At 42.8% G+C, this 14,128-nt stretch overlaps 7 protein-coding genes and 4 pseudogenes across 7 annotated transcripts; 8 read left to right on the top strand and 3 right to left on the bottom strand.

Annotated features, from left to right (window-relative positions):
- Positions 1–13: 13 nt before the first annotated feature.
- Positions 14–774, top strand: LOC145499619 (histone H3-like). The gene has a single exon (XM_081479148.1). The coding sequence runs from the start codon at positions 248–250 to the stop codon at positions 656–658; it is 411 nt and encodes a 136-aa protein (XP_081335274.1). The 5' UTR covers positions 14–247; the 3' UTR covers positions 659–774.
- A 418-nt stretch (positions 775–1,192) lies between these two features.
- On the top strand, positions 1,193–2,123 carry LOC145499617 (uncharacterized). Its single transcript, XM_081479146.1, has one exon. The coding sequence runs from the start codon at positions 1,434–1,436 to the stop codon at positions 2,007–2,009; it is 576 nt and encodes a 191-aa protein (XP_081335272.1). The 5' UTR covers positions 1,193–1,433; the 3' UTR covers positions 2,010–2,123.
- Positions 2,124–2,198: 75 nt separating this feature from the next.
- LOC145499621 (histone H2B.1 pseudogene) lies at positions 2,199–3,416 on the bottom strand (annotated as a pseudogene).
- A 389-nt stretch (positions 3,417–3,805) lies between these two features.
- LOC145499623 (histone H2A pseudogene) lies at positions 3,806–4,407 on the top strand (annotated as a pseudogene).
- Positions 4,408–5,289: 882 nt separating this feature from the next.
- LOC145500175 (uncharacterized) lies at positions 5,290–12,285 on the bottom strand. The gene is made up of 3 exons (XM_081479657.1): positions 11,394–12,285; positions 7,642–7,937; positions 5,290–5,741 (listed from the first exon to the last, which is right to left on the bottom strand). Exons 1-3 carry the CDS (start codon positions 11,701–11,703, stop codon positions 5,397–5,399), a joined length of 951 nt encoding a protein of 316 aa, XP_081335783.1. The 5' UTR covers positions 11,704–12,285; the 3' UTR covers positions 5,290–5,396.
- LOC145499614 (histone H3-like) lies at positions 6,014–6,770 on the top strand. Its single transcript, XM_081479144.1, has one exon. The coding sequence runs from the start codon at positions 6,244–6,246 to the stop codon at positions 6,652–6,654; it is 411 nt and encodes a 136-aa protein (XP_081335270.1). The 5' UTR covers positions 6,014–6,243; the 3' UTR covers positions 6,655–6,770.
- Positions 7,189–8,020, top strand: LOC145499612 (uncharacterized). The gene has a single exon (XM_081479143.1). The coding sequence runs from the start codon at positions 7,430–7,432 to the stop codon at positions 8,003–8,005; it is 576 nt and encodes a 191-aa protein (XP_081335269.1). The 5' UTR covers positions 7,189–7,429; the 3' UTR covers positions 8,006–8,020.
- LOC145499615 (histone H2B.1 pseudogene) lies at positions 8,833–9,431 on the bottom strand (annotated as a pseudogene).
- Positions 9,463–10,402, top strand: LOC145499616 (histone H2A pseudogene; annotated as a pseudogene).
- Positions 12,239–12,762, top strand: LOC145500174 (histone H3-like). The gene has a single exon (XM_081479655.1). The coding sequence runs from the start codon at positions 12,239–12,241 to the stop codon at positions 12,647–12,649; it is 411 nt and encodes a 136-aa protein (XP_081335781.1). The 3' UTR covers positions 12,650–12,762.
- Positions 12,763–13,183: 421 nt separating this feature from the next.
- LOC145499611 (uncharacterized) lies at positions 13,184–14,118 on the top strand. The gene has a single exon (XM_081479142.1). It carries the CDS (start codon positions 13,425–13,427, stop codon positions 13,998–14,000), a length of 576 nt encoding a protein of 191 aa, XP_081335268.1. The 5' UTR covers positions 13,184–13,424; the 3' UTR covers positions 14,001–14,118.
- Positions 14,119–14,128: the final 10 nt, after the last annotated feature.

Below are 14,128 nucleotides of genomic sequence, written 5' to 3'. Positions count from 1 at the left end.
CAATTCCGTAATATTCCGCATGCTTTCGAGTCATTTTCAAATTTCTAGCAACAAGCTGCCTAAGATCGAAAGTTCAGCCGCATCTTCTTCACAACAGAAAAGCAAATTTCTCACAGCCAATCACATGCGTCATTAATCAGCCAATCGGATCACGGGCTTTCTGTTATAAATCGATTTTACTCAATGGTGGTGAAACAAATCAAAACTTTTTGATCGCTTTCAAAACGTCAAATCTCTACTTTCAGTCATGGCTCGTACCAAGCAAACGGCTCGAAAATCGACTGGTGGAAAAGCTCCTCGTAAGCAGCTAGCTACAAAAGCAGCCCGGAAGAGCGCTCCTGCTACTGGTGGTGTCAAGAAACCTCATCGTTACAGACCCGGAACAGTTGCTCTCCGAGAAATTCGCCGTTATCAGAAATCTACAGAACTACTCATCCGCAAGCTGCCTTTTCAGCGTCTTGTGCGAGAGATTGCGCAGGATTTCAAAACGGACCTGCGCTTTCAAAGCTCTGCCGTCCTAGCTCTCCAAGAGGCCAGTGAAGCCTATCTAGTGGGCTTGTTTGAGGATACCAACCTGTGCGCTATCCACGCCAAACGTGTCACCATTATGCCAAAGGATATCCAGTTGGCCAGACGAATCAGAGGCGAGCGTGCTTAAGTGAGCTTACGCTTCACATACTTAAAACTAAAACGGCTCCTTTAGGAGCCACCACTTGAAGATAAAGTCAATGACCAATAAATTGTACCCTTAACTTTTAGCAAGGTTCTGTCTTAACACGTTCCACATTTCTTTTTCTGACGTCAAAGCTGTGTTGAAAACGAACAAACAAATGAACGAAAAATCCAACAAACGAAGGATAGAACTAACGAATACGCGAACCAGTCAACAAACAGACGATGGAAAGAACTAACAAATAAACGAACCAACAAACGAAGGAAAGAACGAACAATGAGCGAAGGAACGAACGAACAAACAAACCAACGAACAAACGAAGGATAGAACTAACAAATCAACGAATAAACCAATGAAACTAACCAACCAACAAACTGACCAAACGTCAACAAAACATCAGTCCAATATCATTCTTTCTAGCGTTTCTTCGCATTAGACAGCGTTTGCCTTTACATGTCGGTCGATTCACTTCGAGTTTTATCGTGTTGTTGGAAAAAAGACTGTACCTCGGTCTCTTTAAAAAGGTTTTAATAAAGTATTTCAATGAAAAACTCAAATAAAACTGTGTACCAAGCAATTTATTCCCAAGTATTTGCATGAAAGAAACACAGAATAACAACGTCCGTTACTAACTTTGCCGGGCTTGTTCTCTCTGCGGTCCGCATTTACAAGTAAAAACTTACAATGCTAACAACGTGCCTCGAATTTCTCGAAAGAGTCACACAATTCACAGTTCAGTAGACCGACAGAAACTAGCAGAATGTCAGACAACGCTAAGCGAAAGATGACCAAAACCCCTGCCGAACATCCGAAATACGAAGAGATGATTAAGACTGCTATTCTCACGTTGAAAGATCGCAACGGTTCTTCACGCCAAGCGATCGAGAAGTACGTTAAGGCCAACTACAAGGTGGGAGATACAGCATCTCATCACGTCAAGACAGCTCTGAAGAAGGGTACAGCCAATGGAACCTTCATCCACACCAAGGGAGTGGGAGCTTCAGGATCATTTAAGCTACCAAAAGAGCAGAAAAAGCCGACCAGAAAGTCTGCTGCGCCGAGTAAAAAGCCGCTGGCTAAGCCAAAGAAACCCGCTGCTACAACGAAAGCTTCCACAAAGAAACCTGCGGCCAAGAAAGAGACTTCTTCTACGAAAAACTCTTCTACAAAAAGTCCGTCATCCAAGAAAGATACGTCCAAGAAGCCTGCAGTCAAGAAGCCATCAGGCACAAAGTCACCAACAAAGCCGAAGGTAGCTGCGAAGAAACCTAGCACAAAGAAAGAAGTTAAAAAGCCGGCCGCAGTCAAGAAAGCTAAGGTGACCAAGAAGAAGTAAACGAAGAGATATCTTCGCCCGGCGTCCAGTAAACCAAACGGCTCTTTTAGGAGCCACCAAATAAACAAAAGCAATGACCAACTTGAAAAAAAAAACAAAACATATATTTCCCTCCATATATTTGACGAAATAACAAAGTAAAACTAGGTGCAACACACACACTCGCACTCACACAGGATAAAAAAAAAAAAAAAAACAGGCAATCGAAGATCAACGCCCGAAAGCTGCAAAGAAAATGCTCTTGTCAATAAGACGTAAGATAGATCTCGCAAAAAAAAAAAACCAAACAAAAGAGATCTTGAGCGTTGTTTAATAAGTTTCTCTGATGCTTGACCAGAGATGGAGTGAAACACTCGAGCGCGTGCGGAGAACGTGAACTTAGCCGTGAACTTCGGTCTAAAAAATCAAAAGAAAATAAAAACTGAAAACCGATAAGGTTGAAAAATGTCAAAGGTTCAGCATCTTGTGAAAAGTTACAAACTCTTCGGGCATAGGCTTTCTTCAGTGTGAAAACCATTACATGATACTTCGTGCGAGTGTTCATTGCAACGTAACAAACGGAAGCTAAGCGCGCGGAAACTGCCTGTTAAATTATGCGCGCGCGGAGAACATGACATTAGGTGCCACTGGCTTGTTGATTTTCGCGGGGAGTCTTATAATAGTCCACGATAAACGTTGACGGCACACGGAAAGTTTGCGTGAAAAACTGACAGGCAGCGTTCCGAGCTATCCTTTATAAAGAAAAGCATAAAGAACTTGAACTGGGCCATTCATTGCTGTAAACAGTTTTATTTTGCAAAAAAAAAAACACACACACACAAAAACTCTATGTATATATTTCTCTTAAATCTAATAGTTATCTCAAATCTGAAAGCTTAAAAGAAAGCCTTGTGTAGTGTGGCGATTAAAGGAGCAGAAGGGGTTAATAACTAAAGAACTGACACGTTGGACATTGCTTTTTATGACATGTGGTGGCTCCTAAAGGAGCCGTTTTTGTTGTGAATCAACGCTGGAGTCGATGTTTACTTGCTGCTGGTATACTTGGTGACAGCCTTAGTGCCTTCGCTGACAGCATGCTTTGCAAGTTCTCCGGGCAGAAGCAACCTGATGGCGGTCTGGATCTCGCGGGAGCTGATGGTCGACTTCTTGTTGTAGTGCGCCAGGCGGGAAGACTCATTGGCGATACGCTCGAAGATATCATTCACAAACGAATTCATGATACCCATGGCCTTGCTAGAAATACCCGTATCGGGATGAACTTGCTTAAGGACCTTGTAGATGTAGATCGCATAGCTCTCCTTTCTCTTTCCCTTCCTCTTTTTCTTGGCCGAACCATCCAACTGCCGCCGACTTAGTTTTTCCCGCTCGCTTCTCGCCTTTCTTTGCTGCTGGAACTTTCGGTGCCATGTTTATCTGGCTTCTCTGAAAAATTGTTTGGAATTCTAGATGATCCGATGAGATCAGCTTTGAACATGCCACGGTAACTTAACTGCTATTTATTACAAATTATCCAGGAGGATTAATTAGTATGCGGATCGAAATTGCCTTTCGCCGATTGGTTATTTCATTAACTGACAACTACCCATAGGCCGACGCTACCGACAGCGCATTTTGCCTGCTAATTATCTTTTGTTCGGAGTACGGCGCGGTTTTGATTGGTGCGCTTTGATCCTCTGATTTGAAGAAAAATCAAATAAAAATCCGGGTCATAGTTTCGGGCTGACTAGACTAGAACAAAATCGTTCAACTCAACTTTGCCAGAGATAACAAGCAAAGAGAACATTCAGAAAGTGAAAATGACAGGTCGAGGAAAAGGCAAAGCTCCGGGCACCAAGTCTAAGAGCCGTTCATCCCGGGCAGGACTTCAGTTTCCTGTTGGTCGTATCCATCGTCTCCTTCGCAAAGGCAACTACGGCGAGCGTGTCGGCGCAGGTGCTCCAGTCTACTTGGCTGCCGTACTGGAGTATCTGAGTGCTGAGATTCTCGAGTTAGCTGGAAATGCTGCTCGGGACAACAAGAAAACCAGGATCATCCCTCGTCACCTGCAGTTAGCCGTTCGAAACGATGAAGAGTTAAACAAACTTCTTGCTGGTGTGACTATCGCTCAGGGTGGAGTTCTTCCCAACATACAAGCAGTGCTTCTACCCAAGAAGGCGGAGAAGAAACAACATTAAGCTCCCAGCTTAATAACAAACTCAAAACGGCTCTTTTAGGAGCCACCAAATGTTGATAACAGTCATGTTCCAATACAAAGATAAGCGGCCTTATAGCAATACATCAAAGTTACCAAAAACTACCTCCTGTTAGGCATTCGCTTCAACTACAAAACAAAACTAATGAAATCAATGTAAAGTTGCCTGCAGTACACACATAGAGAAAAACACAAGGCGTACAATAATTAGGCATGCGCGCGTTGGTTTTAAACCGAAAGTCCAGTGTATTATATTTATCAGCTGGAAGTCGATAAAAGTGACTTAAAACAGTCTTAGCGAGTTAATCTCTTGTGTGACTTTCATATATATTCTCTACGGCTTTTATTACAAGATCTAATAAGTACCTACGAGTGTTCGAGACGTTGTCTAGTGGTCCTGCTCGGTTCGGCCAGGAAGGCGGCAAAAGCGAAAGAGCAATCCAAATGTCCGGCAGTAAACTTATTTACTATGTGGGTGTATTCATCATGCAGTTTGCAAATCTAGATATTCGCTGGCGCGTGCTACAGAAAGAATGCAACAGTTATGAATAAGAACTACTGCTGATTACTACAAGCCGAGATGTGTGTCATGCAATAGGAAAACCATTGTTAATGTTATACAAAGCGTGCCCGTAAGTAGTTGGGTTAGTTTACATTTTTTTGTCACCCTTATTTTATGCTTGTCATCTAATCGACAGAGTAGCGGAATAAAAACGTTCTTAACCGACTCTCAACCCGAGGAATGTTCTGGGAGAATGTTCTTAAAATCTTGGTTAATCTCAGCCTTAACGTTCTTATAAAAAAAAAAGTTATAGTTGTCTCAGTCATCTCATTTGCCTACTGAAAGACTATTCCAACTTAAAATTGTTAACAGATTGGTCTTGAAAACACACACCATAATTTAACTCTTATCTCGACGGCCTTGTTTGCAAGCGCTTAATTTGATCAACGCTCGACACCTAAAACCCAACACTTTACATACACAGAACTTTGATCAAAAAAAATGTCAGCTATTATTGCAACTCTTAACTTCTGTTTTACATCACTAAGGTAACGCAAATTAAAGTTCAACATAGAACTGTGTGTTGCTGTTGTTAAAAATGAATCGCATTTATTGCTGGTCGGGACTTTCGTTAGACTTGTTGGCTCCTAAAGGAGCCGTTTTTTTAAGGGGGAGCTTGTAGTCAGGCACTTCCCTAACCACCAAATCCGTAGAGAGTACGTCCTTGGCGTTTGAGAGCGTAGACCACGTCCATGGCTGTCACTGTCTTTCGTTTGGCGTGCTCGGTGTAGGTCACAGCATCACGTATGACGTTCTCAAGGAAGACTTTCAGGACTCCGCGAGTCTCTTCGTAGATCAGACCAGAGATACGCTTCACACCACCGCGGCGAGCTAGACGACGGATAGCAGGCTTGGTTATGCCCTGGATGTTGTCTCTTAAAATTTTACGATGACGCTTAGCGCCGCCCTTTCCTAGACCTTTGCCTCCTTTACCGCGTCCAGACATGACTTGTTTTAGATAATCCAGTAGCGAAACTGCGAGTTAACGAACCCTGCCGACTTTGCTGGCGCTTTAGTTTGTCCAGTTGTACCTCTCGGGAAACGTAACTTTCAAAACAAAGCAAAGGCGAACGCTTTGCCGACAGTCTCATGAATATTTATACTCGGCATGCCTTACTTTGGATAACTTACTTGCCCGTTAAGGAAAACTGTTACGAGAAATTCTCATTTCTTGTTAACAAAGTCAGACTTAAACTAAACAGGAAATATATATATATCTATATCACAGTGCCCACAATTCCGTAATATTCCGCATGCTTTCGAGTCATTTTCAAATTTCTAGCAACAAGCTGCCTAAGATCGAAAGTTCAGCCGCATCTTCTTCACAACAGAAAAGCAAATTTCTCACAGCCAATCACATGCGTCATTAATCAGCCAATCGGATCACGGGCTTTCTGTTATAAATCGATTTTACTCAATGGTGGTGAAACAAATCAAAACTTTTTGATCGCTTTCAAAACGTCAAATCTCTACTTTCAGTCATGGCTCGTACCAAGCAAACGGCTCGAAAATCGACTGGTGGAAAAGCTCCTCGTAAGCAGCTAGCTACAAAAGCAGCCCGGAAGAGCGCTCCTGCTACTGGTGGTGTCAAGAAACCTCATCGTTACAGACCCGGAACAGTTGCTCTCCGAGAAATTCGCCGTTATCAGAAATCTACAGAACTACTCATCCGCAAGCTGCCTTTTCAGCGTCTTGTGCGAGAGATTGCGCAGGATTTCAAAACGGACCTGCGCTTTCAAAGCTCTGCCGTCCTAGCTCTCCAAGAGGCCAGTGAAGCCTATCTAGTGGGCTTGTTTGAGGATACCAACCTGTGCGCTATCCACGCCAAACGTGTCACCATTATGCCAAAGGATATCCAGTTGGCCAGACGAATCAGAGGCGAGCGTGCTTAAGTGAGCTTACGCTTCACATACTTAAAACTAAAACGGCTCCTTTAGGAGCCACCACTTGAAGATAAAGTCAATGACCAATAAATTGTACCCTTAACTTTTAGCAAGGTTCTGTCTTAACACGTTCCACATTTCTTTTTCTGACGTCAAAGCTGTGTTGAAAACGAACAAACAAATGAACGAAAAATCCAACAAACGAAGGATAGAACTAACGAATACGCGAACCAGTCAACAAACAGACGATGGAAAGAACTAACAAATAAACGAACCAACAAACGAAGGAAAGAACGAACAATGAGCGAAGGAACGAACGAACAAACAAACCAACGAACAAACGAAGGATAGAACTAACAAATCAACGAATAAACCAATGAAACTAACCAACCAACAAACTGACCAAACGTCAACAAAACATCAGTCCAATATCATTCTTTCTAGCGTTTCTTCGCATTAGACAGCGTTTGCCTTTACATGTCGGTCGATTCACTTCGAGTTTTATCGTGTTGTTGGAAAAAAGACTGTACCTCGGTCTCTTTAAAAAGGTTTTAATAAAGTATTTCAATGAAAAACTCAAATAAAACTGTGTACCAAGCAATTTATTCCCAAGTATTTGCATGAAAGAAACACAGAATAACAACGTCCGTTACTAACTTTGCCGGGCTTGTTCTCTCTGCGGTCCGCATTTACAAGTAAAAACTTACAATGCTAACAACGTGCCTCGAATTTCTCGAAAGAGTCACACAATTCACAGTTCAGTAGACCGACAGAAACTAGCAGAATGTCAGACAACGCTAAGCGAAAGATGACCAAAACCCCTGCCGAACATCCGAAATACGAAGAGATGATTAAGACTGCTATTCTCACGTTGAAAGATCGCAACGGTTCTTCACGCCAAGCGATCGAGAAGTACGTTAAGGCCAACTACAAGGTGGGAGATACAGCATCTCATCACGTCAAGACAGCTCTGAAGAAGGGTACAGCCAATGGAACCTTCATCCACACCAAGGGAGTGGGAGCTTCAGGATCATTTAAGCTACCAAAAGAGCAGAAAAAGCCGACCAGAAAGTCTGCTGCGCCGAGTAAAAAGCCGCTGGCTAAGCCAAAGAAACCCGCTGCTACAACGAAAGCTTCCACAAAGAAACCTGCGGCCAAGAAAGAGACTTCTTCTACGAAAAACTCTTCTACAAAAAGTCCGTCATCCAAGAAAGATACGTCCAAGAAGCCTGCAGTCAAGAAGCCATCAGGCACAAAGTCACCAACAAAGCCGAAGGTAGCTGCGAAGAAACCTAGCACAAAGAAAGAAGTTAAAAAGCCGGCCGCAGTCAAGAAAGCTAAGGTGACCAAGAAGAAGTAAACGAAGAGATATCTTCGCCCGGCGTCCAGTAAACCAAACGGCTCTTTTAGGAGCCACCAAATAAACAAAAGCAATGACCAACTTGAAAAAAAAAACAAAACATATATTTCCCTCCATATATTTGACGAAATAACAAAGTAAAACTAGGTGCAACACACACACTCGCACTCACACAGGATAAAAAAAAAAAAAAAAACAGGCAATCGAAGATCAACGCCCGAAAGCTGCAAAGAAAATGCTCTTGTCAATAAGACGTAAGATAGATCTCGCAAAAAAAAAAAACCAAACAAAAGAGATCTTGAGCGTTGTTTAATAAGTTTCTCTGATGCTTGACCAGAGATGGAGTGAAACACTCGAGCGCGTGCGGAGAACGTGAACTTAGCCGTGAACTTCGGTCTAAAAAATCAAAAGAAAATAAAAACTGAAAACCGATAAGGTTGAAAAATGTCAAAGGTTCAGCATCTTGTGAAAAGTTACAAACTCTTCGGGCATAGGCTTTCTTCAGTGTGAAAACCATTACATGATACTTCGTGCGAGTGTTCATTGCAACGTAACAAACGGAAGCTAAGCGCGCGGAAACTGCCTGTTAAATTATGCGCGCGCGGAGAACATGACATTAGGTGCCACTGGCTTGTTGATTTTCGCGGGGAGTCTTATAATAGTCCACGATAAACGTTGACGGCACACGGAAAGTTTGCGTGAAAAACTGACAGGCAGCGTTCCGAGCTATCCTTTATAAAGAAAAGCATAAAGAACTTGAACTGGGCCATTCATTGCTGTAAACAGTTTTATTTTGCAAAAAAAAAAACACACACACACAAAAACTCTATGTATATATTTCTCTTAAATCTAATAGTTATCTCAAATCTGAAAGCTTAAAAGAAAGCCTTGTGTAGTGTGGCGATTAAAGGAGCAGAAGGGGTTAATAACTAAAGAACTGACACGTTGGACATTGCTTTTTATGACATGTGGTGGCTCCTAAAGGAGCCGTTTTTGTTGTGAATCAACGCTGGAGTCGATGTTTACTTGCTGCTGGTATACTTGGTGACAGCCTTAGTGCCTTCGCTGACAGCATGCTTTGCAAGTTCTCCGGGCAGAAGCAACCTGATGGCGGTCTGGATCTCGCGGGAGCTGATGGTCGACTTCTTGTTGTAGTGCGCCAGGCGGGAAGACTCATTGGCGATACGCTCGAAGATATCATTCACAAACGAATTCATGATACCCATGGCCTTGCTAGAAATACCCGTATCGGGATGAACTTGCTTAAGGACCTTGTAGATGTAGATCGCATAGCTCTCCTTTCTCTTTCCCTTCCTCTTTTTCTTGGCCGAACCATCAACTGCCGCCGACTTAGTTTTTCCCGCTCGCTTCTCGCCTTTCTTTGCTGCTGGAACTTTCGGTGCCATGTTTATCTGGCTTCTCTGAAAAATTGGTTGGAATTCTAGATGATCCGATGAGATCAGCTTTGAACATGCCACGGTAACTTAACTGCTATTTATTACAAATTATCCAGGAGGATTAATTAGTATGCGGATCGAAATTGCCTTTCGCCGATTGGTTATTTCATTAACTGACAACTACCCATAGGCCGACGCTACCGACAGCGCATTTTGCCTGCTAATTATCTTTTGTTCGGAGTACGGCGCGGTTTTGATTGGTGCGCTTTGATCCTCTGATTTGAAGAAAAATCAAATAAAAATCCGGGTCATAGTTTCGGGCTGACTAGACTAGAACAAAATCGTTCAACTCAACTTTGCCAGAGATAACAAGCAAAGAGAACATTCAGAAAGTGAAAATGACAGGTCGAGGAAAAGGCAAAGCTCCGGGCACCAAGTCTAAGAGCCGTTCATCCCGGGCAGGACTTCAGTTTCCTGTTGGTCGTATCCATCGTCTCCTTCGCAAAGGCAACTACGGCGAGCGTGTCGGCGCAGGTGCTCCAGTCTACTTGGCTGCCGTACTGGAGTATCTGAGTGCTGAGATTCTCGAGTTAGCTGGAAATGCTGCTCGGGACAACAAGAAAACCAGGATCATCCCTCGTCACCTGCAGTTAGCCGTTCGAAACGATGAAGAGTTAAACAAACTTCTTGCTGGTGTGACTATCGCTCAGGGTGGAGTTCTTCCCAACATACAAGCAGTGCTTCTACCCAAGAAGGCGGAGAAGAAACAACATTAAGCTCCCAGCTTAATAACAAACTCAAAACGGCTCTTTTAGGAGCCACCAAATGTTGATAACAGTCATGTTCCAATACAAAGATAAGCGGCCTTATAGCAATACATCAAAGTTACCAAAAACTACCTCCTGTTAGGCATTCGCTTCAACTACAAAACAAAACTAATGAAATCAATGTAAAGTTGCCTGCAGTACACACATAGAGAAAAACACAAGGCGTACAATAATTAGGCATGCGCGCGTTGGTTTTAAACCGAAAGTCCAGTGTATTATATTTATCAGCTGGAAGTCGATAAAAGTGACTTAAAACAGTCTTAGCGAGTTAATCTCTTGTGTGACTTTCATATATATTCTCTACGGCTTTTATTACAAGATCTAATAAGTACCTACGAGTGTTCGAGACGTTGTCTAGTGGTCCTGCTCGGTTCGGCCAGGAAGGCGGCAAAAGCGAAAGAGCAATCCAAATGTCCGGCAGTAAACTTATTTACTATGTGGGTGTATTCATCATGCAGTTTGCAAATCTAGATATTCGCTGGCGCGTGCTACAGAAAGAATGCAACAGTTATGAATAAGAACTACTGCTGATTACTACAAGCCGAGATGTGTGTCATGCAATAGGAAAACCATTGTTAATGTTATACAAAGCGTGCCCGTAAGTAGTTGGGTTAGTTTACATTTTTTTGTCACCCTTATTTTATGCTTGTCATCTAATCGACAGAGTAGCGGAATAAAAACGTTCTTAACCGACTCTCAACCCGAGGAATGTTCTGGGAGAATGTTCTTAAAATCTTGGTTAATCTCAGCCTTAACGTTCTTATAAAAAAAAAAGTTATAGTTGTCTCAGTCATCTCATTTGCCTACTGAAAGACTATTCCAACTTAAAATTGTTAACAGATTGGTCTTGAAAACACACACCATAATTTAACTCTTATCTCGACGGCCTTGTTTGCAAGCGCTTAATTTGATCAACGCTCGACACCTAAAACCCAACACTTTACATACACAGAACTTTGATCAAAAAAAATGTCAGCTATTATTGCAACTCTTAACTTCTGTTTTACATCACTAAGGTAACGCAAATTAAAGTTCAACATAGAACTGTGTGTTGCTGTTGTTAAAAATGAATCGCATTTATTGCTGGTCGGGACTTTCGTTAGACTTGTTGGCTCCTAAAGGAGCCGTTTTTTTAAGGGGGAGCTTGTAGTCAGGCACTTCCCTAACCACCAAATCCGTAGAGAGTACGTCCTTGGCGTTTGAGAGCGTAGACCACGTCCATGGCTGTCACTGTCTTTCGTTTGGCGTGCTCGGTGTAGGTCACAGCATCACGTATGACGTTCTCAAGGAAGACTTTCAGGACTCCGCGAGTCTCTTCGTAGATCAGACCAGAGATACGCTTCACACCACCGCGGCGAGCTAGACGACGGATAGCAGGCTTGGTTATGCCCTGGATGTTGTCTCTTAAAATTTTACGATGACGCTTAGCGCCGCCCTTTCCTAGACCTTTGCCTCCTTTACCGCGTCCAGACATGACTTGTTTTAGATAATCCAGTAGCGAAACTGCGAGTTAACGAACCCTGCCGACTTTGCTGGCGCTTTAGTTTGTCCAGTTGTACCTCTCGGGAAACGTAACTTTCAAAACAAAGCAAAGGCGAACGCTTTGCCGACAGTCTCATGAATATTTATACTCGGCATGCCTTACTTTGGATAACTTACTTGCCCGTTAAGGAAAACTGTTACGAGAAATTCTCATTTCTTGTTAACAAAGTCAGACTTAAACTAAACAGGAAATATATATATATCTATATCACAGTGCCCACAATTCCGTAATATTCCGCATGCTTTCGAGTCATTTTCAAATTTCTAGCAACAAGCTGCCTAAGATCGAAAGTTCAGCCGCATCTTCTTCACAACAGAAAAGCAAATTTCTCACAGCCAATCACATGCGTCATTAATCAGCCAATCGGATCACGGGCTTTCTGTTATAAATCGATTTTACTCAATGGTGGTGAAACAAATCAAAACTTTTTGATCGCTTTCAAAACGTCAAATCTCTACTTTCAGTCATGGCTCGTACCAAGCAAACGGCTCGAAAATCGACTGGTGGAAAAGCTCATCGTAAGCAGCTAGCTACAAAAGCAGCCCGGAAGAGCGCTCCTGCTACTGGTGGTGTCAAGAAACCTCATCGTTACAGACCCGGAACAGTTGCTCTCCGAGAAATTCGCCGTTATCAGAAATCTACAGAACTACTCATCCGCAAGCTGCCTTTTCAGCGTCTTGTGCGAGAGATTGCGCAGGATTTCAAAACGGACCTGCGCTTTCAAAGCTCTGCCGTCCTAGCTCTCCAAGAGGCCAGTGAAGCCTATCTAGTGGGCTTGTTTGAGGATACCAACCTGTGCGCTATCCACGCCAAACGTGTCACCATTATGCCAAAGGATATCCAGTTGGCCAGACGAATCAGAGGCGAGCGTGCTTAAGTGAGCTTACGCTTCACATACTTAAAACTAAAACGGCTCCTTTAGGAGCCACCACTTGAAGATAAAGTCAATGACCAATAAATTGTACCCTTAACTTTTAGCAAGGTTCTGTCTTAACACGTTCCACATTTCTTTTTCTGACGTCAAAGCTGTGTTGAAAACGAACAAACAAATGAACGAAAAATCCAACAAACGAAGGATAGAACTAACGAATACGCGAACCAGTCAACAAACAGACGATGGAAAGAACTAACAAATAAACGAACCAACAAACGAAGGAAAGAACGAACAATGAGCGAAGGAACGAACGAACAAACAAACCAACGAACAAACGAAGGATAGAACTAACAAATCAACGAATAAACCAATGAAACTAACCAACCAACAAACTGACCAAACGTCAACAAAACATCAGTCCAATATCATTCTTTCTAGCGTTTCTTCGCATTAGACAGCGTTTGCCTTTACATGTCGGTCGATTCACTTCGAGTTTTATCGTGTTGTTGGAAAAAAGACTGTACCTCGGTCTCTTTAAAAAGGTTTTAATAAAGTATTTCAATGAAAAACTCAAATAAAACTGTGTACCAAGCAATTTATTCCCAAGTATTTGCATGAAAGAAACACAGAATAACAACGTCCGTTACTAACTTTGCCGGGCTTGTTCTCTCTGCGGTCCGCATTTACAAGTAAAAACTTACAATGCTAACAACGTGCCTCGAATTTCTCGAAAGAGTCACACAATTCACAGTTCAGTAGACCGACAGAAACTAGCAGAATGTCAGACAACGCTAAGCGAAAGATGACCAAAACCCCTGCCGAACATCCGAAATACGAAGAGATGATTAAGACTGCTATTCTCACGTTGAAAGATCGCAACGGTTCTTCACGCCAAGCGATCGAGAAGTACGTTAAGGCCAACTACAAGGTGGGAGATACAGCATCTCATCACGTCAAGACAGCTCTGAAGAAGGGTACAGCCAATGGAACCTTCATCCACACCAAGGGAGTGGGAGCTTCAGGATCATTTAAGCTACCAAAAGAGCAGAAAAAGCCGACCAGAAAGTCTGCTGCGCCGAGTAAAAAGCCGCTGGCTAAGCCAAAGAAACCCGCTGCTACAACGAAAGCTTCCACAAAGAAACCTGCGGCCAAGAAAGAGACTTCTTCTACGAAAAACTCTTCTACAAAAAGTCCGTCATCCAAGAAAGATACGTCCAAGAAGCCTGCAGTCAAGAAGCCATCAGGCACAAAGTCACCAACAAAGCCGAAGGTAGCTGCGAAGAAACCTAGCACAAAGAAAGAAGTTAAAAAGCCGGCCGCAGTCAAGAAAGCTAAGGTGACCAAGAAGAAGTAAACGAAGAGATATCTTCGCCCGGCGTCCAGTAAACCAAACGGCTCTTTTAGGAGCCACCAAATAAACAAAAGCAATGACCAACTTGAAAAAAAAAACAAAACATATATTTCCCTCCATATATTTGACGA

This window comes from Orbicella franksi, chromosome 10 (genome assembly GCF_964199315.1).
Source record: "Orbicella franksi chromosome 10, jaOrbFran1.1, whole genome shotgun sequence".
NCBI lineage: Eukaryota > Metazoa > Cnidaria > Anthozoa > Scleractinia > Merulinidae > Orbicella > Orbicella franksi.
This window is presented reverse-complemented; position numbering and strand designations above follow the sequence as displayed.

Bases quoted from the DNA above. Each gene is read 5' to 3' on its own strand.
- LOC145500175 (XM_081479657.1), bottom strand. From the start codon at position 11,703: ATGTCTGGACGCGGTAAAGGAGGCAAAGGTCTAGGAAAGGGCGGCGCT. The intron at 7,938-11,393 runs AGGGAAGTGCCT...TCTTTGTGCTAG, and splicing joins TCTCTACGGATTTGGTGGTT to GTTTCTTCGCAGCTACCTTC. The intron at 5,742-7,641 runs GTTCCATTGGCT...GTTCGTTAACTC, and splicing joins CTCCCTTGGTGTGGATGAAG to GCAGTTTCGCTACTGGATTA.
- LOC145499612 (XM_081479143.1), top strand. From the start codon at position 7,430: ATGTCAGACAACGCTAAGCGAAAGATGACCAAAACCCCTGCCGAACAT.
- LOC145500174 (XM_081479655.1), top strand. From the start codon at position 12,239: ATGGCTCGTACCAAGCAAACGGCTCGAAAATCGACTGGTGGAAAAGCT.
- LOC145499619 (XM_081479148.1), top strand. From the start codon at position 248: ATGGCTCGTACCAAGCAAACGGCTCGAAAATCGACTGGTGGAAAAGCT.
- LOC145499617 (XM_081479146.1), top strand. From the start codon at position 1,434: ATGTCAGACAACGCTAAGCGAAAGATGACCAAAACCCCTGCCGAACAT.
- LOC145499611 (XM_081479142.1), top strand. From the start codon at position 13,425: ATGTCAGACAACGCTAAGCGAAAGATGACCAAAACCCCTGCCGAACAT.
- LOC145499614 (XM_081479144.1), top strand. From the start codon at position 6,244: ATGGCTCGTACCAAGCAAACGGCTCGAAAATCGACTGGTGGAAAAGCT.